Genomic DNA, 26,322 nt, shown 5'->3' on the forward strand with positions numbered 1-26,322 from the left:
TATCTTCTTGGGCCCACACCTGTCTCCTCATTATCCTTTATCCAATAATCTGCCTATCAAATAATCCTCTCGCCTGTGTTCACCTATTACCGACCATGCTCTATCTTGCTCCTCCTCATTTCCAGGTTTCTTTCCCACCCCCCCCCCCCCTACAATCAGTCTGAAGAAAGGCTCTGATCCAAAGTGTCTCCTATCCATGTTCTCCATGGGTGCAGCCTGACCTGCTAAGGTACTCCAGCATTTTGTGCCTATCTTTGGTATCTATCTATCTGCAGTTTTTTGTTATCTATAGTTCCTTGTTATCACAATGAAAACAATTGTATTCCATAGGTGGCCCAAAAGTCACTGCCCTTGATATCAAGGACTATGGAAACAAGTGTGGTACTGAAGAGGATTGGAAAAAGTGAAAGCATTTCCATCAGTTCTGGTTATGTCTTGCACAAAGGAAAGCTGCTAGATACCAATCACAATAGCCCCACAGTATTAATGCAACATCCTATGCTGAGTATCCAAGCTGCTTCATCGTGACATTCCTTCCAAAATGGTAGAGCTTAGGCAGTTTGTTAAAGATTGCTCAGTATTTCACCCCATATGTAATTATTCCAGAAATGAGGCAGTGTACAATCCACAAAAAGGATTGCAGCAATTTGTCACGGCATCTGGGCTCCTTCCCTCTACTACCTGGAAACACAAAGTCAGCTGTAGCTTACACACAGCAGCTCCATACATCAGATTGTTGTTGGGTTAAAAAACAAGGAACACTCCCTATTAACATATGTGGATCTCCAGTGCCGTGTGGACTGCAGAGGTTCCAGAAGCAGATTAAATGCCTTTCCAGGTCAATTAAGATTGGGTAACATACTGAGAATGAAAGCAGAATAACTATATTGTATCTTTCATCTTGATTTTTTTTTTTCCTGTTTCTTAAAAGATCAATTTGACAGATGTAAAGGAACCACACTGAAACACATAGGTCACATATTGAAATCAAAAGATCATTCTCAGAGTGATCGCAAATTCAAATTCTATGAGTGTTATCAATGACCAGATATTCATGGTTCCTGGAAATTTTCCATTGTGTGACTTTAATTTAGCAAAATCTTGATTGGCATTTCAAAAGATACAAGTTACAAGAAATAGAGTATTGGACTTATTTTATCTTATATTTACATAGCCCAGCACGAGATCAGGTTACAATGACATTAAGAAAGATTTTTCTTACTCCTTGGTAATTTTACGTTCCCAGGCGTTTGATATATACTAGAAATCTGTAATAGCTGGCAATAATTGGAGCTTAAGTGTCCAAATAACTTGCAGCCCATTATTGGACTATTACATATGTTCCTCTAGTTCTTCCATTCATATGGAATATCATTAGCTAGAGTTTAGAAAAAACACTTTTTTGTAGAGTATCAGTTTAGGTGCTATATCATAAATCAGAAACCAAAATCTCATATGACACATTAACAAATGAACAGCAGTATTGATTTGAACCTTCATTGTGACTTGCAAAGCTCTGTAAGAAATACCTTGTTGTCATAAAGATCTTTAAGCTTACATAACGCAAGTTTAAAGATCTGCAGATATGTGTCAGTGGCAAAGATCTTGATAACTTTTGAAATGTTCCCTCACTTTTCAGGGATGCTCTGGGTCTGCACAGCTCAGCTAAACTGTGAAAGTAGGAATTACTGTCATATTCCCATGTAAACCATCATTACTGCAATGTGTTTATATATCATGTCATATTTAATAGAAACAAATATTTAAATAGTGTCTTCAAATGTTTTCTATGTTCCAAAGAGAACCACTCAATTGAGAGATTGGTGAGAAATTGAAAATTATATCATGGTCAGAGGGACCTGGAAATCACTTGAAGTTACCATACAGACAAAATGAACAATTAGGAAGGCAAAGAATATATTGGCTTTATTACAAGGAGATTTGAGTACGAGTAAAGACATCTTACTACAATTACATGTGCCCTGGTGAAAAAACGCACCTTGAATACTGTTTATAGATCTGGTCTTTCTTTTTATGGAAGGATATACTTGCTATAAAGAGAGCACAAGAAGATTCACCAGATCAATTCCTGTCAAGGGTGAATTGGCCTTTTGAGGAGACAAACAGATTGGGCCTGTCCTTTCTGAAGTTAAGAAGAATGAAAGGTGATCTCATTGATACATAAATTCTTCCCAAAAAATGACATGAATGATTTTTCCCAAGCTGTTGTGCCTATATTTGGCGTTCTCTATAAACAGATTAGAAAGATTCAGGGGGATTTGAGCTAAATTAGGCAAATAGGTCTCTCCCAAGGCCAACCTGGTCAATATGGCCTCCGTACAGCTTTGATGACATTCTCAAAATAAATGATAGGTCACTTAACATGAGATGAGAAGAAATTGCAGTAAATCATTAGAATTCCCGACCTGAGGGTTGTGGAATCCCAATTGGTGAGGGCATTTGTGTGGGACGTTGATAGATTTGCTCGGACCACCAAAGCATGCTGGATCGCACGGTTAGTAACCATTTCCCATTTCCCTTCCCGTTCCCATACTGATCTTTCTGTCTTGGGCCTCCTACATTGGGAGAGGGAAGCCATATACAAACTGAAGGAACAGCACCTATTTAGGGCAGCACAGTGAAAGGCCTGGATAGAGCAGATGTGGAGAAGATGTTTCCACTAGTGGGAGAGTCCAGAACCAGAGGTCATAGTCTCAGAATTAACGGACGTTCCTTTAGGAAGGAGGCGAGGAGGAATTTCTTTAGTCAGAGAATGGTGAATCTGTGGAATTCATTGCCACAGGTGGCTGTGGAGGCCAGGCCAGTTGATATTTTTAAGGCAGAGATAGATAGAATCTTGATTAGAACGGGTGTCAGGGGTTATGGGGAGAAGGCAGGAAAATGGGGTTAGGACAGTGAGATAGATCAGCCAGGAAGGAGGGAAGGGGGAGGGGAGGGAGGGAGGGGGGAGTGTGGGAGGAGAAGGTGCTGTACCAATGAAGGAGAGGTTTGGGCCCGAGGTCCACTTGGTCTAATATATATATATATACATATATATATATATAGAAGATTTAGTGACTAAACTACAGCCAAAACGGGACACACAAGCGCCACAATTTTAGCATTACCTTAATCACCATTGTCCTGGGGACCTTTTAAACCAAGTTTAAATTAAATTGGTGATGTATTTTTAAAGTTAGAGAGTTTAAAAATTACCTTTCAAACCGATTTCTTGCCATGTTCAGCGTGTGACATCACAATGGGACTCGCCTGTGTGCCGGCCAATGAGGGGGGGGGGGTTGGCAGGGAGTCGCGTCCAATGAGAGGGGGAATGACTTTAACAAATGGGGGTGGGAGGTGTGTGGTAGTGGGGGGTGGGGGGAGTGGGGGGATGGGTTGAGGGAGTGGGGGGGAGGAGGGAAGGGGGGAGGGAGTGGGGGAGTCGGTCTGGGGGTTGGGGAGGTGAGTGAGGTGGGGGGGTAGGGGAGGTGTGAGGTGGGGGGGAATGCGGGTGGGGGGATGGGAGGGGGAGGGGGGTGGGGGAAGTGTGGGTGGGGGGAGAAGAGAGAGGGTGAGGGAGGGGAGTGGGGAGGAATAGGGGAGGAGTGGGGTTGGGAATGGGGTTGGGAATGGGGGTGGGGGGAATAGGGGTGGGGAGTGGGGGAGGGGAGGGTGCTACACTGATGCATGAGAGCCTTTGGGTCCACGGCTCGCTCTGGCTGCAGCGTTGGTAGCATGGGGCCGAGGTGAGTGGCACCCTCTCCACTTCTCTGCCCCCCCTCACCCGCCTATGGCCCCGGGAGACACTCCCCAACCGTCAATGGGCTTCGTCAGTTGGATAAGGTTGCTGCGCCCGCAGGATCGTCAGTTGGGGGAGGGTTGCACCAGGAGAGGCCCACAGGAGAGATTTGAACCCAACGGGTCCACTTGGTCTAGTATATATATATATATATTACTACAAATCTCATCTTGTGTGTATATATATACCTTCTGGCTGTATTATATATCTATATATATATAATACAGCCAGAAGGTATTTATTCACAAAATGCTGGAGTAACTCAGCAGGTCAGGCAGCATCTCAGGAGAGAAGGAATGGGTTTATTCACAAAATGCTGGAGTAACTCAGCAGGTCAGGCAGCATCTCGGGAGAGAAGGAATGGGTGACGTTTCGGGTCGAGACCCTTCTTCAGAAGAAGGGTCTGAAGAAGGGTCTCGACCCGAAACGTCACCCATTCCTTCTCTCCCGAGATGCTGCCTGACCTGCTGAGTTACTCCAGCATTTTGTGAATAAATCGATTTGTACCAGCATCTGCAGTTATTTTCTTATACGAGAAGGAATGGGTGACGTTTCTGGTCGAGACCCTTCTTCAGACTGAAACGACCTCGACCTGAAACATCACCCATTCCTTCTCTCCCGAGATGCTGCCTGACCTGCTGAGTTACTCCAGCATTTTGTGAATAAATACCTTCGATTTGTACCAGCATCTGCAGTTATTTTCTTATATAATACAGCCAAAACGGTACACAATAGCGCAACAAATTTAGGGCACCTTACCATTCGCCTGTCGTGTGCAATATCAAGTTTCGTTCAAATTGTTGCACTATCGTGCTTTTCCGCTTCCGCTTTGGGAACATACATTCTGCTTTGGGAACATACATATATATATATACAAGATGAGATTGCCATTTTGAGATCGCTATTTTGATCTAATACTTCCGTGTTCATCTGTCTATTACTCTAAATCTCATCTTGTGTACTCATTTGCACAGTCTGCTGTGGCTTGACGAAGCGAGTAAGACCACAAGATTTTGACAGATTAGTACAAGCTGAAATACCAGACCCGCAAGTAGATCCTGAGCTGCATGAATTGGTACTGAAGCACCGATTGGTACTGACGCATTGGTACCGAAGCAATGATTCATGGACCGTACTGCAACAACTCCTCTCCATGTTGGAAGAATGGAAGTTGCAGTAAGAGATTCCCAAAGCCATTTATCAAGAGGACAAGGTGTGGAGCTGATTCATATCCTCTACACAGGAGAAGATCTGCAGATATGGGAGAATTTCAGGGACACAACCGCTGTCACAACGGGAACCCAATGGGTCGTCTAGTATTATACATAAATAAAATAATAATAATATAAATAATAATATAAATACTATTTAATATATATAATGCAAATTATATTATTTATAATAATACAAATATTACATAATATATATTTAATATATATAATACAATAATATATATAATATATTATTACATTATATTCCTGTTAATTTTTTTTAAATGATTTAAGTACAAGAGATTAGGATAGAAAAGTAATTGGTAATAGTCTCATCCTTTATCACGAAATTTGATAAATGCCGCAAATTCCTTCTAAATCGACAGGGATAAACTCACTTCCCCAAGTCTAACGACTTGACAGTTGATGTTTTACCTGACGATCCACCGGGAAGCCATTTGCACATGCGCGAGGAACAGGTGATCGGCCCGCCTCCTCCTTCCCTTTTGGGCGGAGGGTCCCTGTTGTGATTAGCTCGCCGCGCTGTCAATAACGGAGAGCGGGAGGGGCGGATCCTTGGAGGGGACCTTCCTCTCGTCGATTGGCCGGGCTCGCTGTCAATCAGTCGGCGTCGAGAATGGTTGGCGGCCGTGCCGGGCAGGCAGCGTCAGCGCCGTGTAGTTGTGGGAGGTGGGCGGGCGAGCAAGACGTGGCTTCTTTAGCGTCGAGGAACTGAGGGGATTTAAACAAAATATACACATTTATACCGTTCACGCCAAGGCTATTTTTAAAAAAACAAAGCAGTTTAGCTTTTCAACCATCATGGGTCTAAGGAAGAAAAGCAAAAACCCCGCCGTCATCAGTCATGAGTTCGTGCTCCAAAACCATGCGGATATCGTGTCGTCCGTCGCAATGGTGATTCTGCTGGGGCTGATGTTCGAGGTAAAAGAATAAGACACAGGGGCAGAGGCCCAGGTTCGATACAAAATGACCCACCCACACCCCTAATCATTTCGGGAAGACAGGGTAGAATATCATGTAGGGGATGGTGATGCCCAGAAATTGAATAGGCCAGGTGTACAGACAACTAGTGAGATGTGCATTATATTATAGTAGTTTGCAGGAAATTGTACACATTCAATATTAGCTTGTTTGCCAACTAATCTTGGCTCCTGTCCTTTTAATATTTTGGTGAGTTACAGGTGGGCAGTTTGTAAAAAAAAACAACTCGTGTTTCTCAGCCGTTAGAGGTACGCAGCGGTGGGACAAGAAATCTTAAGCTTGGGGATAAATGGCTGTTGATTTTTTAAATAGTTTTAAAGATAATTCAAAAGCCTGCTTAATGAACACTTAGGTTTTCTCCATTTTGTTAGATTTATGAACTTCCAAAAGAAAATCCTGCTGTGGTGAAGAGGTTTGAAAGAATATTTTGTTGCCTGTTAATTGTCAATAAGGAATCGTGGAATTTATCTAACTTTCCACGTTATTTTAGAAAGATGTGTATGATAAATGTTACCATTAGCTCTGGGTTATATCATAATGGGAGGCTAGAATGTAATTTAAATCTGAAATTCACTTACTAGGAATAACTAGCAATAGCAATAATAAAAACAATGTTGGAAATATTCAACAATGGTATTTTTGGAAGAGGAACAGACCTAATTCTGATAAACAATCAGAATTGGGAAAGTGAGAAAACATGTCACGTTTCAGACAGAGAGGGTGGGGAAGGATAAATGGGACAAAGTAAATATTTCTGATGGGGTGAGCCCAGGTTTGCCTAGATGATTCTTACTGGGCTGTCTGGTTAATAGATTAATGAGGGAAGTTCATTTATTTTTGATTTACTACATCAGTTTTTTGACTTCAATTAAGTTTGTCTTGCAATAAGTTTCACTTTTGCTTTTATGAGAATTTTTGGGAGGTAACAGAAGGTGATGAACAATGTATATTAAAAATGTTAAGTAAATTTAAAACTGCTCATTTTTTATACTTAAAAATTACATGATTTATCTTGCAGTTCCTAATTCCCTATTTGACACTTGATTATGGATTACAGCAGTGGCATACGAATTATTAGCTTGACTGAATAATACTTATCTGAATGAAAATATTGAGATCCAGCAGCTTTTAGTCATGACTTTTATTTATTGTCACATGTGTCAGCGGAAAGACAATACATGATTGCATTTGAGCCATTCAGTGTACAGATACAATAAACGTGAATTAATGTTTTATGCAAAATGAAGCCAGTAAAGTCTGATCAAAGATAGTCTGAGGGTCTCTAATGAGGTAGATGTTAGTTTAGGACTGCTCTCTAGTTGTGGTAGGATGGTTCAATTGCATAATAATAGCTGGGAACAGCGTTACTGATGTTTAACAATGTCATTAAACATTGGAATCGCCTAGGCTGATAAGTTAGTGTAAGAAAATAACTACAGATGCTGGTACAAATCAAAGGTATTTATTCACAAAATGCTGGAGTAACTCAGCAGGTCAGGCAGCATCTCAGGAGAGAAGGAATGGGTGACTTTTCGGGTCGAGACCCTTCAGTCTGAAGAAGGGTCTCGACCCGAAATGTCACCCATTCCTTCTCTCCTGAGATGCTGCCTGACCTGCTGAGTTACTCCAGCATTTTGTGAATAAATAGGCTGATAAGTTAGTGCAGGACTGCTGCATCATTAGAAGCGATGTGTCTCCTTTGTTTGAGATGTTGAATTTGGGTATTGTTTGCCTGTGCAGATAGAAACATAGAAACATAGAAAATAGGTGCAGGAGTAGGCCATTCGGCCCTTCGAGCCTGCACCGCCATTCAATATGATCATAGCTGATCATCCAGCTCAGTATCCTGTACCTGCCTTCTCTCCATACCCCCTGATCCCTTTAGCCACAAGGGCCACATCTAACTCCCTCTTAAATATAGCCAATGAACTGGCCTCAACTACCTTCTGTGGCAGAGAATTCCACAGACTCACCACTCTCTGTGTGAAGAAATGTTTTCTCATCTCGGTCCTAAAAGACTTCCCCCTTATCCTTAAACTGTGACCCCTTGTTCTGGACTTCCCCAACATCGGGAACAATCTTCCCGCATCTAGCCTCTCCAACCCCTTAAGAATTTTATATGTTTCTATAAGATCCCCCCTCAGTCTTCTAAATTCCAGCGAGTACAAGCCTAGTCTATCCAGTCTTTCTTCATATGTGGAAACTCAGATGATTCTGAGGAAGAAACGCAGGAACTCTTTTTGAACAGAAATAGCAGGGAGTTTTTCAAATATTCTGATTAATAATTCAACATCCACAAGCCAACTCTTCCAAAGCAATTTAGAGGGTTATACATTTCATTGATGTTTTTGGAAATTTGTTGTGTGTGCTTTAACTGCTGTGTTTACATACTGAACAATATGCTGAAGTAATTCATTGACTCTAAAGTGCTTTGTGACGTTTAACATAAATGTCCACATAAAAATGCGAGTCTTTTTCTTTGTTAACTACTCGGACATATGTTATTCATACATTTATCTGGATGCAAATTTGCTGTTGATATACAGGAAGGGGAGCAGAAAAGCTAAGGATATAGCAAGAGAGTCGCAACAATATTTATGTTGATGACAGAACATAAAAAGAGAGAGGGGGTTGCACGTGGCATTTTATCACATTGTTAAATTTCAGATATTACAGATTCAATTAAAAGAGTTACAATTGTTATAGTGACCAAATAAATCAAACTCCAATTTTAATGTACACATTTCAATTTTCTATTATTATCATGTGTTTTGAGATGCAGTGAAAAATATTGTCTGCAAGGGTGCAATGAGGTGGGGTGTGCCTACCTCCCATGGCTTATGAGAGGTTCATTCAGTTGCCTGATAAACAGTAGGAAAAATGCAGTATTTAAATTTAATGGTACGTGCTTTTAAGCTGCTTTATCTTCTGCCTGACAGGAGAGTGGAGAAGAGGGAATGACTGGGGTATAAGTGGTCCCTGATTATGTTGGCTGCTCTGAGGCAGTGTGAAATGAAGATGGAGTCGATGGGCAGAGGCTGGGTTTGTGAATTTATTATTGAATTGAGTAAATTGGTTTATTGTTATTCTGAGTAACACTAATAGATTTCCTTTAATTTGCTCTCTGTTTCGATGGGTCTCCTCTCTGGACCACTGTGATGGTAAATCTGCTTTTTGAGCAGTTGATTGACAGGTGTCTGTGCACCATTACCAATGTAAAGCAGTGGAATTTGGAAGATAGCGTTAAGATGGGTCACTATGACAGAGGTCACAGGTGGTGTGCCAATAATCTTGACATTATTGAGGGTTTTTTTCAGCTGCAAACGGAATGCCCATCAAACCTATAACTTGTTTGATGGGAGATTTTGGAGAGCCAGGAATTGAGTTGCTCACAAGCGAATGTGACATTCATTTGAGTTTCTGACCAGTGGTGATCCCAGAAGTATTATGATTGTTGGTGCAAAAATGTTGTTATTCCTGAATTTCAAGTCCACATGATTAGGTTGTATAGTTAGCAAGTATAACATAGAAATGTGAGAAAATGGAAAAGACTTAAGCCCTTCAAACCTACTTTGCTTTTTATGATCATAGTTGATTATTTTTGATGTGTAGTCCTGCTGTCTTTTCTAGACTCCTTGATACTTTTGTTCAGAAATATATTTATCTATTTAAATATTTCACAGGTTTACAACCCAGAGACACAAATTTGGCATTTCACCAGAGAATGCCTCTGATCTGTAGTATGCTTGTTTTTGTGTGACTACTTTATTTGAGTATTTGGTGTGCGTGTGTAGGAAAATAACTGCAGATGCTGGTACAAATCAAAGGTATTTATTCACAAAATGCTGGAGTAACTCAGTAGGTCAGGCAGCATCTCAGGAGAGAAGGAATGGGTGACGTTTCGGGTCGAGACCCTTCTTCAGACTGATATCAGGGGGCGAGACAAAGGAAGGATATAGGTGGAGACAGGAAGATAGAGGGAGAACTGGGAAGGGGGAGGGGAAGAGAGGGACAGAGGAACTATCTAAAGTTGGAGAAGTCAATGTTCATACTGCTGGGCTGCAAGCTGCCCAAGCGAAATATGAGGTGCTGTTCCTCCAATTTCCGGTGGGCCTCACAATGGCACTGGAGGAGGCCCATGACAGAAAGCTCAGACTGGGAGGGGGAGTTGAAGTGCTCAGCCACCGGGAGATCAGGTTGGTTAAGGCGGACTGTGCAGAGGTGTTGAGCGAAACGATCGTCGAGCCTGCATTTGGTTTCGCCGATGTAAAGATGTTGCCATCTGGAGCAGCGGATACAATAGATGAGGTTGGAGGAGGTGCAGGTGAACCTCTGTCTCACCTGGAAAGACTGTTTGGGTCCTTGGATGGAGTTGAGGGGGGAGGTAAAGGGACAGGTGTTGCATCTCCTGTGGTTGCTGGGGAAAGTGCCCGGGGATGGGGTGGTTTGGGTAAGAAGGGACGAGTGGACCAGGGAGTTACGGAGGGAACAGTCTCTGCGGAATGCAGAAAGGGGAGGGGATGGGAAGATGTGGCCAGTAGTGGGGTCCCGTTGGAGTTGACGGCAATGTTGGAGGATGATTTGTTGGATACGCTGGCTGATGGGGTGGAAGGTGAGAAAAGGGGGGATTCTGTCCTTGTTACGAATGAGGGGAGGGGGAGCAAGAGTGGAGCTGCGGGATATAGAAGAAGCCCTAGTGAGAGCCTCATCTATAATGGAAGAGGGGAAGCCCCGTTTCCTGAAGAATGAGGACATCTCTGATGCCCTAGTGTGAAACACCTCATCCCGGGCGCAGATGCGGCGTAGACAGAGGAATTGGGAGTTGGGGATAGACTTTTTGCAGGAGACAGGGTGGGAAGAAGTGTAGTCCAGATAGCTATGCGAGTCAGTGGGTTTATAGTAGATGTCAGTCACTAGTCTGTCTCCTGTGATGGCGATGGTGAGGTCCAGAAATGGGAGGGAGATGTCTGAGATAGTCCAAGTATATTTAAGAGCAGGATGGTAATTGGTAGTGAAGTGTATGAAGTCAGTGAGTTCTGCATGGGTACAAGAGGTAGCACCAATGCAATCGTCGATGTAGCGGAGGTATAGTTTGGGGATGGGGCTAGTGTATGTCCGGAACAGGGATTGTTCGACGTACCCGACAAAGAGGCAGGCATAGCTAGGGCCCATGCGAGTGCCCATAGCTACGCCTCTGGTTTGGAGGAAGTGGGAGGAGTCAAAGGAGAAGTTGTTAAGGGTAAGAATTGGTGGTAGTGAGAGTGTTGGTAGATGGGGATTGGCTGGTTCTACGGTCGAGGAGGAATCGGAGGGCTTCAGGACCATCCTTGTGGGGGATGAAAGTGTAGAGTGACTGGACATCCATGGTAAAGATGAGGGAGTGGGGGCCTGGAAACCGGAGGTTATCGAGGAGATGGAGAGCGTGTGAGGTGTCTTGAACGTGGGTCAAGTCAATTTTATTTGTATAGCACATTTAAAAACAACCCACGTTGACCAAAGTGCTGTACATCTGATTAGGTACTAAGGAAAAAAAATGAAACATACAGTAGCACGCAAACAGTTCACAGCGCCTCCTCAATGAGCCTCAAACGCTAGGGAGTAGAAATAGGTTTTGAGCCTGGACTTAAAGGAGTCGATGGAGGGGGCAGTTCTGATGGGGAGAGGGATGCTGTTCCACAGTCCAGGAGCTGCAACCGCAAAAGCGCGGTCACCCCTGAGCTTAAGCCTAGACCGCGGGATAGTGAGTAGCCCCAAGTCGGCCGACCTGAGGGACCTGGAGTTAGAGAGGGGGGTTAGAAGATTTTTGATGTAGGGGGGGGAATGTCCATTTAGGGCTTTATACGTGAATAGGAGGAGCTTGAAGTTGATTCTGTACCGTACAGGGAGCCAGTGGAGAGAGGCCAGAATCGGGGTGATGTGGTCCCTTTTACGGGTACCCGTCAGGAGTCTCGCTGCGGCATTTTGGACCAGTTGCAGGCGGGACAGGGAAGATTGGCTGATCCCAGTGTATAGGGAGTTGCAGTAGTCTAGGCGGGAGGAAATGAAAGCGTGAATGATTTTTTCTGTGTCGTCGAATTGGAGGAAAGGTTTGATTTTAGCTATGGTTCGAAGTTGGAAGAAGCTGGCTTTTACCACAGCGTTGACTTGCTTATCAAATTTTAATGCAGAGTCAAATATCATGCCGAGGTTTTTGACATGCGTTTGACTAGGCAGGATAGACTTCCAAGACTACCTATTATCGATTTGATGGAGTCGGGGGGGCCGAATAGGATGACCTCAGACTTGCTCTCATTTAATTGGAGGAAGTTCTGTGCCATCCAACATTTTATGTCCTCAAGGCAGTGTAAGAGGCTGTTTAAATTTGACTGGTTGTTGGGTTTCAGGGGGAGGTAAAGCTGAGTGTCATCGGCATAGCAGTGGAAAGAAATGCCGTGCCTTTGAATGATTTGGCCAAGGGGGAGCATGTATAGAGAGAAGAGAATGGAGACTTGTGGAACTCCGCAGGAGAGGCTAGCTGGAGCAGAGCAATAACTGCCTATGTTGATGGCGAAACTCCTATCTTTGAGGTACGAAGCGAACCAGCTCAGGGCAGTGCCATCAATGCCAACCGCGTACCGGAGACGGTCAATAAGGATGGTGTGGTCCACTGTATCGAACGCTGCGCTGAGGTCGAGAAGGAGCAGGATTGCACAGTCGCCGGTGTCGATGGCGAGAAGCAGGTCGTTGTGTACCTTCAACAAGGCAGACTCTGTGCTGTGGTGGGCTCTGAAACCTGACTGGAAACTTTCCAGGATGGTGTATTGGTGCAGGTAGGGCACTAATTGGTTTAGAATTGCCTTTTCAAGGACTTTTGACAGGAATGGCAGTTTGGAAATGGGTCTGTAGTTGCTAGGCAAGGTGGGGTCTAGGTTAGGTTTTTTCAGTAGGGGCTGGACCACCGCGTGCTTGAAAGGTGGGGAGGGATTTGACCAGGGGATAGGATGGAGTGGAGATCGGTGGAAATAAGTTCGGTGGGACATGAACAGGCAGAGACAATGGGTCTGCCGGGACAGTTCTGTTTATGGATTTTAGGTAGAAGGTAAAATCGGGCCGTGCCTGGGCTGGGGAATGATAAATATGGAGGCATTAGAGGGTAGAGCGCCAGAAATGGTAAGGTCCGTGATGGTGTTGATGATTAAGGTCTGGTGTTCGTCGGTGGGGTCATGGTCCAAGGATAAGTATGAGGTGGTGTCTGAGAGTTGTCGTCTGGCCTCGGTCTGGTAGAGGTCAGCACGCCAGACTACCACAGCACCTCCCTTGTCAGCGGGTTTGATGACTAATTCAGGGGGGTGGGCAGTAGGATCCAGCGGTGCTGTGGGACTCTGCCTGGTGAGGGCTGTGGGCCCAGCGCGGTGTCTGAGCCATGTGAAGCTGCGACCTGCTGCTGAGCCTGGGAGTCGGGTACAGCGACGGCTGCGACCTGCTACTGGGCCTGGGAGCCCGGCACAGTGACGGCTGCGACCTGCTGCTGGGCGGTGGAGCGGTGCGGGTCGACACAGTCGATGGTGGAGGCCCGCGGGGAACTGGAACCCGGGTAAGTCGGCCCAGTCAGCGGATAGCCGGGGAGGGCAGAGCAGCGAAGAGATCTGGAAGGACGGCGGCAGCGGCGGTGAAGAGGCCTTGGATGTCGGCGGTAGCAGCCCCGGGGAGGCGGCGGTGGTCGGCGACGGTGGAAGCCACAGGTAGGCCTAGGGAGTCAGTGGTGGTGGCCCTGGGGAGGCGGTGGAGATCGGCAGCGGCGGAAGCCTCAGGTAGACCTTGGACGGTGGCAGCGGTCCCTGGGAGGCGGTGGAGGCGGAGGCGGAGGCAGCGAAGAGGTGTGTGAAGCCGAAGGCAGAGGCCCTGGAGAGGCTGTGGAGGTCGGCGGCGGTTGTAGCCTCAGGTAGGCCTCGGAAGTAGGCGGTGGTGGTGGTGGACATCGGCAGCGGCAGCTTCGGTGGTCCGGGCCTGGGACCAGCCGGGGAGACGGTGAGGACCATTGCTGCTCCTCGTGGCAGCAATGGCGTCGCGGGACTCGGCCTCTTGGCAGCAGGCGGCACGGACCAGTGGTGGAGCTCCGGGCCTGTGGGCGGTCGAGTCGCTGCCGAGGAGTGTCGGTGGAGGTAGCGGTCTGGAGGCGAGCGAGTTTGCCTTTGGTGTGTGTGTGTGTTCAGTTTGCCTGCATGTTTGCTTTCAGTGATTTGTGTACAACATTGCCAAAAGATTGTTTTATATTGTTGCAATGTAACATCAGTGAGTAAGATTCTGTCTTTTTCCTTTAGGAAATTGATAATTACCCATTTAAACATATTTTAATACACTCAACATGTTTTTGCCTGCTCACCCAATTTTTCAGTGTCACTTTGAAGGCTCTTTTCGTCATCCTCATTGTTCACAATCCCACCTAGTGTAATGTAATTGGCAAACATAGAAATATTACCTTCTATTCTCTAAATCAAATCACTGGTGTTGTTCTTTGTATCTGTAATGAACTGTTGTCCAAGCACTGACCTCAGCAGCGCTCCACAAGTAACACCCTGCCACTCTGAAAAATACTAATTTATTCCAAGTATTTTGTGTCTGCCAACCAACTATGCAGTACCCCAGCACTATGCTAAATATATCCGAGAGCAAAAAATACCCCAGCACTATGCTAGATATATCCGAGAGCAAAAAATATCACCATTTCGGATTTAAAGTGCAGGCAGAAAGTGACCTTGTTGAATTATATAACATTATATAAGGTGGACTATTTTGAAAGCAGTAGAAAGAAACAATGTTATATCAGGGTGATATTCTATAGCATCAGTAAAACATGCATGTGGTTAGTTTATATGCCCTGGGTCATGTTACTTCCTTTCAATTTCATTTCATTCTGCTTCTCCCTGTCTTATTACAATCTTTTTGCTTTCTTGTGTTACCTCTCCCTATTGATTCAAACATTTCAATTTCCTCCTCCTTCCTCCTTCTGATGTATTTATAACTTGGCGCTTGTGTCCTAATGATTTTTCGTTGCTTTGTCTGCCACAGCGCGTAAAGATAAAATACAATTAAAAATACTTTAGCATGTCACCAAAAATAGAGGAATTATGTAGAATGTTTCTTGAACTTGCGAATTTCACTTGGTTAAATGTCATTTGTTTTCATAGATTAAACCTGCCTCAAGTCCTTGTGAAATTTGAAATTAATTTGCGGTGGTAAAGTTCCATAATTAAAAATTCATAACCAGGAACAGAAAAGCATTGTGATTGAAACATTGGAATAAAGCTACTGGAAATGTCAATATTCTAAAATGTGTGAATTTGAGAACATGGGTTAGACATTGGAATAGAGCTGATGTTATTAGAAATATTTTGGACTTATTTTTCAAGTTAACAGAAACCAAAATCTACTTTTTGTCTGAGTATGATTTGCATATTTTGATTAAGCAGTAGCAGCTCAAGTCAAGACTGGCAAATTACATTTATTTAGGACTAATTAAGAGAATATTCTCATTTTTGGTGATTAACGTACTTAATTTAAAACTTTAATCCTTTGATAGTTTAAACTATTTTCCACTCCTCCTTGGGTTTGAGAGCTATTGATGTTCAAAATAAATTCAAGGCGAGACAGTAGCAGCTTGAAGTTTACTGCATGACAGTTGCATATCTGTAACCGTTGATAGAAGATTTGTGAACCTGTTATTTGAATGGAAAATTTTAAACATTACGGATTGGATTTCCTTTTACAGATAAAACATAGTTATACAGTATGGAAACAGGCCATTTGGCCCACCTTGTCTATACCTACCAAGTTGCATCTTGGGCTCATATTTGCCTGCTTTGAACTAATATCCCTCTAAACCTTTTCTGTCCATGTGTTCAAACGTCTTTTGAAAGTGGTATTTGTATCTGCTTCTAAAGCTTCCTCCGGCAGCACATTCCAGATATTGACTAGTCTCCGAGTGGAAAAAGTTGCCCCTGAGGTCACCTCTAGATTTTGAATCCTCTACCTGGGGGAAAAAGACTGAGCATTCACCTCATCCATTCCCTTTATGATCTCATGCACTTCAATATGTTCACCCCTTGGCTTCCTACACTCCAAAGAAAACTCCCAGCCTATCCAATCTCTCCCTATTACTCAAGCCCAGGTAACATCCTGGTGAATCTCTTCCATAGCCTTTCCAAATTAATGTCATCCTTAAATATGGTACTGCAGATAGAGCAAATATATGTTACAACAGATTTCCTTGTTCATTATTTTGTAATTTTGAATTTGCATTTTCATTTGAACTATTTTACGAATAAGAAATATCTTCCAATAGACTCTTTATACTATTACCTTTGGTGAACATGCAAAAGATAATTTTAGAAGACACATTGTGTACTGTGGAGGGATAGGTAAGCCATATTTTCCACTTAATCACGACCAATGTTAATATATTTTGCCTTCAGTAAAATGTGTGCATGGTTGATAGTTGAGGGCAGCTGGATTACATGATAGTAACATTTCACTGTTCGGATTTGCATGTAAATAGTGGCATTAGTCCAAAAGATGAAAGTAATTCCTGGGCATTCTTGCAGGCATTGGCATAGCGAGAGCCAGTATGCAGTAAGACCAGTAGTGTTCTTGTGTCATCTATCCTATTGTGCAATGGTTTCATAATTATTATTTTGCATGGAGTAATTAAAATGACTCCAAACTCAACTCCAGTCGGTATGTTTCATAAACATCTTTGTACATCAAGGTGGAATTTTGGTTTTCATATAATCACTTCCACCTGCAGGTAAAGAGCTGTTATTAGTGGTGAAGTGGAACACTTTTTCATGCTTCACTATAATTTTTCCTTATTCAGAGGGTCATAAAGTCGGCAATCTTTTGGTTTACTTGAAAATTTGCTTTGTTGCCCAGTTATTTTTGTATTTCTGTGTAGGCTAACTAAATGTTATGTATACATGTGTCCTGAAGTAGTTTTCACAATTAATAAAGTTGTACATTGTCACTGAAAGAATGTGGAAAGACGTTTGGAAGAAACAAAACTCTATCTTTACTGACTTTATACACAAGTAGTGTTATTGCCTACCTTTTGCAGTTAGATTGAATGTGATCCCTTCACATGTAATAAATAAATCTGTACCTAGATCGTTACAGGGTCTTGAATAATGTCTCAGAGGGTTTGAATTCTTAATCTTGTTAATTGTTGAAAGCTCTTCCTAGTAGCACTAGTTTTTTTTTATTGCTATTCCTTACTTGTGGCCTTTATAGCCAAATAGGCTAGAGACTACAGTATTCATGTTAATTATTATAAAGGAAATATTCTTCTCACTCTAAAATGATTTTAATTTTATATGAATTGGAATGGGAAACTACTTCTGTCTATGCTTTTTCTTTTTCTACTAGACTGGCATAAGGAGCTTTCAGTTAGACAGTATATCGTGCAATTATATAAAAAACCAATTGCATGACTCTGTAATACTCTGCTACAGTTCTGTTGGTGTTGACCTTTTCCTGAACCCTGTCTCGTTGGTCTTGGGTGTAAGTCAAGTTTTCAGCAGAATGCCATTAACTGAAAAGGTTATTGGTGATTCACTGCTGTGCATATCTAATGTGCAGTTTGGGATGAAGTTAAATTTTTGGGCAAATGTTTTTACATATTTTAGCAGTCCACCTTAACATCAGATGTTTCTAATGTAAAGGGTGAAGCCATTTCCAGACTTTGCCCATGTCTTTATCAGCCATCTTTATCGTCAGTTTGTGTGGTATCATAAATGTTATAATTTGCTGGTAGGTTGACCCATTTCTTTTACGCTGCATTGCCACTATTTTGTAAATTGAATTTTGGCTCGTGTTTCAGAGATGAAAGTATGTTAATATTCGGATACATAGCTAGTTCCTGAATGCATTGTTTACAAATCCTCTCATGAACATTCCAGAACCTTGCTGAATGTTTTCTTCTATTTGTTCAATTTATGACTTTAACTTATAGTTAAATATCAAGAGGAAAGTCCCTGCAAAACACAGCCAATAGTAGTCCTTTGTGGAGTGACTAGATTGTAGTTGCTTGCATACAGTTGAGTGCTCCATCTTAGTTCCTTAAATAGTGTTCTGTAGAATGAAAGATGCAATGGAAAACTACTTATTGTGTATCTTTTGCAAGCTGCTGAGAATAATGCAAGTTGGAGCTACGTTGAGTAACAAATGGATAAAAATAAATGTGAATAACTTGTTCAGTGATGAATACCAAGAGTACTTAGTGGTTGAAAGTTGAAGCATTGGTCTTTTGGATGATCACTTTGCTTGCTGCAACTGCTTTCTATTTAAGGAACTGAAAAATTCCCAGCCTCCCAAATTCATGACGTTTGGAGAACCTTGTTTACATTCCTTACCAGGTTTCCACTCTGGATGTCACCCAAAATGACATTCAATATGATGCAACAAGGGCATCACCATTGCATTTCCTTGCTGCTCACATCCTGGGGATGGACATTGCCTAGAAAATTAACAGGACCACCAAGCCACCTAAATAGAGGTCAGAGGCAGAGAATTCTGCAGTGTGTCTTTAGTGATACAGTATGGTAACAGGTCCTTCGGCCCTCCTAGTCCCGATCAGCGATCACTGCGTACGCTAACACTATCCACTGGCTCCCCATCCCCCAGAGAATCCAGTACAAAATCCTCCTCATGACCTACAAAGCCCTCCATAACCTGGCCCCATCCTACCTGACTGACCTCCTCCACAGACACACTCCCACCTGCACCCTCCGCTCTGCTGCTGCCAACCTCCTGTCCCCCCCCATCCGGACCAAACTCAGATCCTGGGGGGACAGGGCTTTCTCCATCGCTGCTCCCACCCTCTGGAACTCACTACCCCAAACCGTCAGAGACTCCTCCTCACTCACCACATTCAAAACATCACTGAAGTCTCACCTGTTCAGCACTGCCTTCAACCACTGACCGTCACCTCACCTTCTGTCTCCTTTTTCTGTTCGTTTACTTATTTATCTATTTATTTTCTTCTCTATGTTCTAGTAATCCCTGTAAAGCGTCTTTGAGTGTTTGAAAAGCGCTATATAAATGTAATGCATTATTATTATTATTATTATTATTATCCTACACACTAGAGACAATCTACAATTATTTTTTTACAGAAGCCAATTAACCTACTAACCTGTACATCTTTGGAGTGTGAGAGGAAACCAGATCACCCAGAGAAAACCCACAAAGTCACAGGGAGAATGTACAATTTCTGTACAGACACCACCTGTGGTTAGGATTGAACCCAGATCTCTGGTGCTGTAAGGCAGCAACTCTGCCGTTGTGCCCAAGGTGACTTGATGTGTGATTTTCTCAAAGCCTTTTTACCCATCTGCAGGACACATTTGGAGTGTGTTGGACTGCTCTCTACTTGCCAATTTGAACAGAATACGGCTATTCAACCCATCGTGTTTACTCTGCCAGTCAAACATGGCTGATCTAATTTTATCTTTCAACTGCATTCTCCTGCCTTCTCCCCATAACCTTTGATGACTTTCCTAATCAAGAACCTATCAATCTCCACTTTGGAAATATCCAATGCCTTGATCTCTACTGCTGTCTGTGGCAATGATTTGCACAGATTCACTGTCTCTGGCTAAATAGATTCCTCCTTGTCTCTTTACCAACCAGGACAAAGCAGCTGGTTTGACAGGCATCTCATCCACCATTCTAACCATTCCTTGCCTGGTCAATCCATGCACCAACATCTGCCAAACCTCCTATGAGTTTCAAAGACCTGGACAGCTGAAGCATGTACCACATCAGCCATACATTGCTTTCCATAATTCCCATTGCACTGACTTGAAAATATATTGTCTTTCTTTCATTGTCACTGGGTTTAAATTGCAGAATTGTCTGTGCAACACCACTGGACAAATATCATCACCAGCAAGACAACATCAGTTCAGAGTGACAGCTTAGCATCATCATTTTGAGGGTAACTGTGGATGGACAGTAAATACCAAACATTTTGGAGATCTCCACATTTTGTAAATGAGTAATTAAAAGAGAAACAGCCCTCTCTTCATATCATCCCATATTGCAAAGGATAAACTGCCCTTAACATTTTCCACTTTTTAAAACTTAGAATTAGCAACTTGAGTGATAAGTCACTTATCTTATTTTTGTATTTCAATCTGTTGAGGCTACTGTTTTAAAATCATTCCTAAGTAATTTTCCTGTGCATAAGTGTATCTTGTTATGTATCTTGTAAGCAGACAAAAAAAAACCTGGAAGTAAACTTTAAGCTATGATCTATAATTGGGTTTTCTTAAACTGGCCTGTGCAGCCTGCAAGTACTAAACAAGTTTCATGGTTCAATTATAGCCTTGTCCTTGCTCCTTGCTCTGTGTAACATATATACTTGCAAGAATGGAATGTAGTAAGAATATATTTATTACTATGGAATTATGGTCAGCAACATCAAGGAGTAAAAAAAGTTTTGATATTTAAAATTATTAAGTTTGCATAAATGTATAAAAATCATTTTGGTTGCAAAATACAGTGCATAATACAATCTTGAGCTTGTGATATACATGAATTGCCCAGGCGTTGGTTTAGTAACTTATTCACCATATATCATCTTGTGACTTGTCCCCAGGCATTCAGTTTTTTGTTTTAGAGAAGCAAATATTATACTTTAATATCAAAAAAATTGTTTAGTTAGGTTTATTCACAAAATGCTGGAGTAACTCAGCAGGTCAGGCAGCATCTCGGGAGAGAAGGAATGGGTGACGTTTCGGGTCGAGACCCTTCAGTCTGAAGAAGGGTCTCGACCCAAAACGTCACCTATTCCTTCTCTCCCGAGATGCTGCCTGACCTGCTGAGTTACTCCAGCATTTTGTGAATAAATCGATTTGTACCAGCATCTGCAGTTATTTTCTTAGACTGTTTAGTTAGGTGATCTTTTCTTGCTGGTCCCCTAGCATCTGTCGCACTTGACATAACAATCCTGACAGAATCAGTGTGTAATTGAATATAGGGAAGCAGGATTCAATGGCTGTCAATCTAAATTTTACAAATATATTCTCTCCATTTTAAATCAAGTTTAAAAATGGTTGAAACTGTACTTTTGTGGTGAGTTATTTTTACATTTTGTTTACCCTTTTCAGCCTCTGTCTTATCCATCCTCTCTGGTTCCTATTTATTCCCATATGAAGAAGAAATATCTCCTTTCCTAAAAAGAACTGCAAAACTGACTTTTTTAGCAAAACATCAACCCACAAATAAGTGCTATTACTTGGCATAGGCAGCAACATTCTAGCCTCTGTGTTATTATTGTGGGTTAATGGAATTTGGGTTGACACCCCAGTACAGCATTAAGAAAATTGCATTGAATGATGTGCTGCTTTTAAAATAGTCTATTTTTGCTTTGAAAGACCTTGTAACGTAATTTTTAAAAAAAAATTGCTGGGCAGTTTCCTTCAACATCCTGGTCAAAGTTTTTTTCTGAACACAGCCAGAACTGATTAACTAGATATGACGTCGAATGAACCACATAGAGACTGAAACTGATTGTAAAAGTTCTTTATTCCACATGACAAACTGGCATTCAGGAAGCATTTTTGTACAAGTATCAATAGAGGAGATTGCCATATCATTTTCTAAAGTGTATCTCCTCTCTGATCTCTTATTATGAATCGGTAGCTTGCATTTTGTAAAAAAAATAGTGTCTTTTGATTACTACTTATGAGTTGCATGTGGATAGAGTTTTTTGAAGATGTTCTCATTTGTGTTAATGGCTGCTATCCACATAATTTCTGGTACATGACCTGTCTATTAATTCACTACAGATACCTCAGTTTTGGCCCTATGTTAAAAATCTGTTCCAGGGAGGTCATAATCTAAAGGGATTCTAATAAAATTGGGCAACAAATGGCCCCACAACAGGGGATCCCCGACACCAAATCCCTTGCTTACCAAGACAGCATGCCAATGTGGACCCAACATCAACACTATAATTTTCCTTAACTGACCGCCTACAAGAAAATGGAAAATGCTTCAAATCTAGCATTGATAGTGATAATGTTAGGATAGCTAATGTGCCTTTGTATAAAATGGACAGCAGGGGTAAGCCAGAGAACTGTCTGCACTGTATTTTGCAACCAAAATGATTTTTATACAAAATGCAAATTATTTCAAATCTTTTCCTTGGGTGGGTTCAACTGACATTGAAAATTAATAACATCAAATAAAATGAAATGGGAAAATTATAATTCAACATTAAAAGTAACTTTATAAGCTCTGACTTTTTTGGTAAAGGTTAACGCTGTGCAGCAGCTGCGGCTCACCTGCAATTCTTTTGTGTTTTTTGTCTTGTAGTGTTTAGATGTGATGTAGTGTCTTTTGTGGTTGTGTACTATGTGTGGGGGGGGGGGGGAATTGTGTGTCGAAAGTTGTCTCTTCCGAACGGAGACCCGACCTTTTTTTCTGGGTCATGTCTCCGTTCCCGCTGCGGCCTACCATTGGCCAAACACCTGGAGCTGGCGGCCTCCACCTGGGACTACCTGGGCTTTGATTCGCAAAGCCCGCGGACTGGACTTACCATCTCGGCTGCGACAGCTGCTGCGACTCGCCTTCGGAGGCTTCGGCCGCGTGGATATCGGAAGCTTGCAGGCCCTGCCCTAGGTGGGGGCCGATATCGGGAGCTCTGGCAGTGTCTTCTCCCGCCCCGAATCGCGGGGCTTGGGTCGGCCCACTGGGGACCTTTCACCGTCCGGCGCGGCCTGAAATAGGCCGTGGGATTTTTTTCTGCCCGACTGGGGCTTCAATGTCGGGAGCCACGATCGCCCCGACGTGCAGCGGCAGCGTCTTCGCCCGCCCCGAATCGCTGCAGACCTTTCACCGTCCGGCGTGGCATTGCAACTTCAACAGCCTGACCACGGGAGAAGACAGCAGGGGAAGAGAAAAGACATTCTGGCCTTCCATCACAGTGAGGAGGTGACTGGAGGAGACTCACTGTGATGGATGTATCTTTTTTTTGTTTTTGTGTTGGTTTGTGATTGTGTGTGTTATTGCTTATTTTTATTGCTCTTATTGTTGGACTGTGGGTAACGGAATTTCGTCCAAAAGACTTGTTTTATGGATGACAATAAAGATTATTCTGATTCTGATGTATCCCATACAGTAATTCATAAAAGGGGTGAGATGCTTTGATGGGTTGAGTGTCTTAAGCTGGAAAAGATAAGATCAAATAAGTTCCCACTCGGTAATCAATGCTCTGCATGTGGGTGTACAAGAATAGTTCTGATTCTGATGTTTTACAGTCTTTTCACAGTGTACATAAGTTAATATGCATAAAGGTTATTTTAATATAATTGTGAAGTTAGAAGGTAGTGTGAATTGAGAATTTTGAAGAGTTGAATTGGAAAATGAAAGAATTATGTACAGTCTGTTAAGATTATTTGAGTATTTAAAAATGGATCGTTCCTGTAGAGTGAATCAGTAATTTAAAAACGAGCTAGTAAGAATTTTATCACTGCCGTTTAACTATTTCTGCTATTTGTGCATGTAGCTTTCTGGAAAATTTATTTGAGGATTTGATGGTAGATGGAATAAAATTAGCATTTTAAGGCTATTTAAATCTGTCTCTTCCATTAATGACTTGTGAACAAAGAATTATAACAAAGGGGTAAGGAATAATTGCAAAATTGCAAATCTGATATTGCTGATATTAAAAATCCAATCATGCAACTGGATTGCTTGCAAATGGGAGCAGGGCAATTCTAAGGTTGTAAATGTGGTGACATGCGTGCACGCATGCAGTAACTTTGAGAGAGGGTTATCTCATACTTGCAAATGTTTCCAGTTTAGCATGGATTTTGGTCTGAGCTTTCAACCTTGTGCATAGACCAAAACATGTCATATTCGATTGTAAATCATTGCAAGTACAATTTACTTTGGAAATAATACATGGTCTAACAAAAGTACTATTTTGATATTCTCCACATTGTATTGATGGAGTAAAACAGTTTTGAATATTAGGTGATTCCTTTTTGATTAGACTTTTATTAGGCTTTAGGCTTGTAAATTTCCCTGGTGTGGGACAAATAAAGGAATATATTATTATCTGCACTCTCAGTTCTCGTAACTTCCACTGTCTTTGATATCCTACTTTGTTCTCTTTTGTCAATAGACAATAGGTGCAGGAGTAGGCCATTCGGCCCTTTGAGCCAGCACCGCCATTCAATGTGATCATGGCTGATCATTCACAATCAGTACCCCATTCCTGCCTTCTCCCCATACCCCCTGACTCCACTATCTTTAAGAGCTCTATCTAGCTCTCTCTTGAAAGCATCCAGAGAATTGGCCTCCACTGCCTTCTGAGGCAGAGAATTCCACAGATTTACAACTCTGTTCTAAATGGCCTACCCCTTATTCTTAAACTGTGGCCCCTGGTTCTGGACTCCCCCAACATTGGGAACATGTTTCCTGCCTTTAACCTGTCCAATCCCTTAATAATCTTATGTTTCAATTAGATCCCCTCTCATCTGTCTAAATTCCAGCGTATACAAGCCTAGTCGCTCCAGTCTTTCAACACACGACAGTCCCGCCATTCCGGGAATTAACCTAGTGAACCTACGCTGCAGGCCCTCAATAGCAAGAATATCCTTCCTCAAATTTGGAGACCAAAACTGCACACAGTACTCCGGGTGCGGTCTCACTAGGGCCCTGTACAACTGCAGAAGGACCTCTTTGCTCCTACACTCAACTCCTCTTGTTATTGAGGCCAACATTCCATTGGCTTTCTTCACTGCCTGCTGTACCTGCATGCTTCCTTTCAGTGACGGATGCACTAGGACACCCAGATCTCATTGTACGTCCCCTTTCCCAACTTGACGCCATTCAGATAATAATCTGCCTTCCTATTCTTACCACCAAAGTGGATAATCTCACATTTATCCACATTAAACTGCATCTGCCATGCATCCGCCCACTCACACAACCTGTCCAAGTCACCCTGCAACCTCATAGCATCTTCCTCACAGTTCACACTGCCACCCAGCTTTGTGTCATCTGCAAATTTGCTAATGTTACTTTTAATCCCTTCATCCAAGTCATTAATGTATATTGTAAATAGTTGCAGTCCCATCACCGAGCCTTACGGAACCCCACTAGTCACTGCCTGCCATTTGGAAAGGGACCTAATTATCCCCACTCTTTGCTTTCCGTCTGCCAACCAATTTTCTATCCATGTCAGCACCTTACCCCCAATACCATGTGCTCTAATTTTGCCCACCAATCTCCTATGTGGGATAATACTATGGTATTATTTAATTTTGCATCACAACAAATGAGAACAAGTACAGTTCTTTGTTAAGAAAAATGCTTTTAACCTTTAGCCAGTCCATCTTGACAATTTATGAAAAGCAAAACATAGTTAACATTAAAAAGGCACAAAGTGTTAGAGTAACTCAACAGGTCAGACAGTATCTCTGGAGAACATAGGTGATGTTTTGGTCTTGACCCTTCAGACTGAGTGTGGTGGTAGTGGTGGGGATGGGGGGGGGGGGGGAGTTGGGAGAGTATGGGTAGGCCAAAATCTGGCAAGTGATGGGGTGGATATAGGTGGGGGTTCCTATCTCCTTTCTAAAATCCACAAACCCAACAGCCCTGGTAGACCCATTGTTTCTGCCTGCACTTGTGACAGAGAACTCATCTCCAAATATGTTGATTCCATAATTTTCCCCCCTTGTCCAAACCCTTATAACCTACATCCAAGACACCTTGCACTCCCTTCAATTCTTCAATAACTTTTCTAGGCCCCCATTTCCTCATCTTTACCATGGATGTCCAGTCCCTCTGCACCTCCATCCCCCATCCGGAAGGTCTAGAGGTCCTCTGGTTTTTCCTTCGGCGAGACCAAGCGTAGACAAGGCGATAACTTGCTGAATGTTTATGCTCTGTCTGAAGGACCTGTTGAACTCCCCGTCGCTAACCATTTTTAATCTTCCCATTTCCATACCAGCCTTTCTGTCCTTGGCCGCCTCCACTGCCAGAGTGAGGCCACAAGCAAACTGAAAGACTAGGGCCTCTTATTCACTTGGGTAATTAACAATCCAATGGTATGAACATTGTATTCATCAATATCAATACCTTCCCTCACCAACCTGCACCCCAGTGCTCACATTTCACTCACTAGCCCCCATCAGCCTGCTCCTTTCCCATCCTTTGTACACTCAATCAATATCAATAGTCAATAGTCATTTATTTGTCACATACACATAAATGTGCAGTGCAATGAAAAATTACCTGCAGTTCAACAATAAGATCAATAAG

At 42.6% G+C, this 26,322-nt stretch overlaps 1 protein-coding gene across 2 annotated transcripts in view; it reads left to right on the forward strand.

Moving 5' to 3' along the window:
- The first annotated feature begins 5,707 nt into the window (after positions 1–5,707).
- Positions 5,708–26,322, forward strand: part of LOC144604389 (translocating chain-associated membrane protein 1-like) — a 65,220-nt gene continuing 44,605 nt past the window's right edge. For both annotated transcript variants that reach the window (XM_078418736.1, XM_078418737.1), the window contains exon 1: positions 5,708–5,952. In XM_078418736.1, coding sequence (XP_078274862.1) covers positions 5,833–5,952 — 120 coding nt within the window. In that variant the 5' untranslated portion in view covers positions 5,708–5,832. The remainder of the gene's footprint in view (positions 5,953–26,322) is intronic.

The sequence above is a fragment of the Rhinoraja longicauda genome, chromosome 22, assembly GCF_053455715.1.
Source record: "Rhinoraja longicauda isolate Sanriku21f chromosome 22, sRhiLon1.1, whole genome shotgun sequence".
In the NCBI taxonomy this organism is placed as follows: domain Eukaryota; kingdom Metazoa; phylum Chordata; class Chondrichthyes; order Rajiformes; family Arhynchobatidae; genus Rhinoraja; species Rhinoraja longicauda.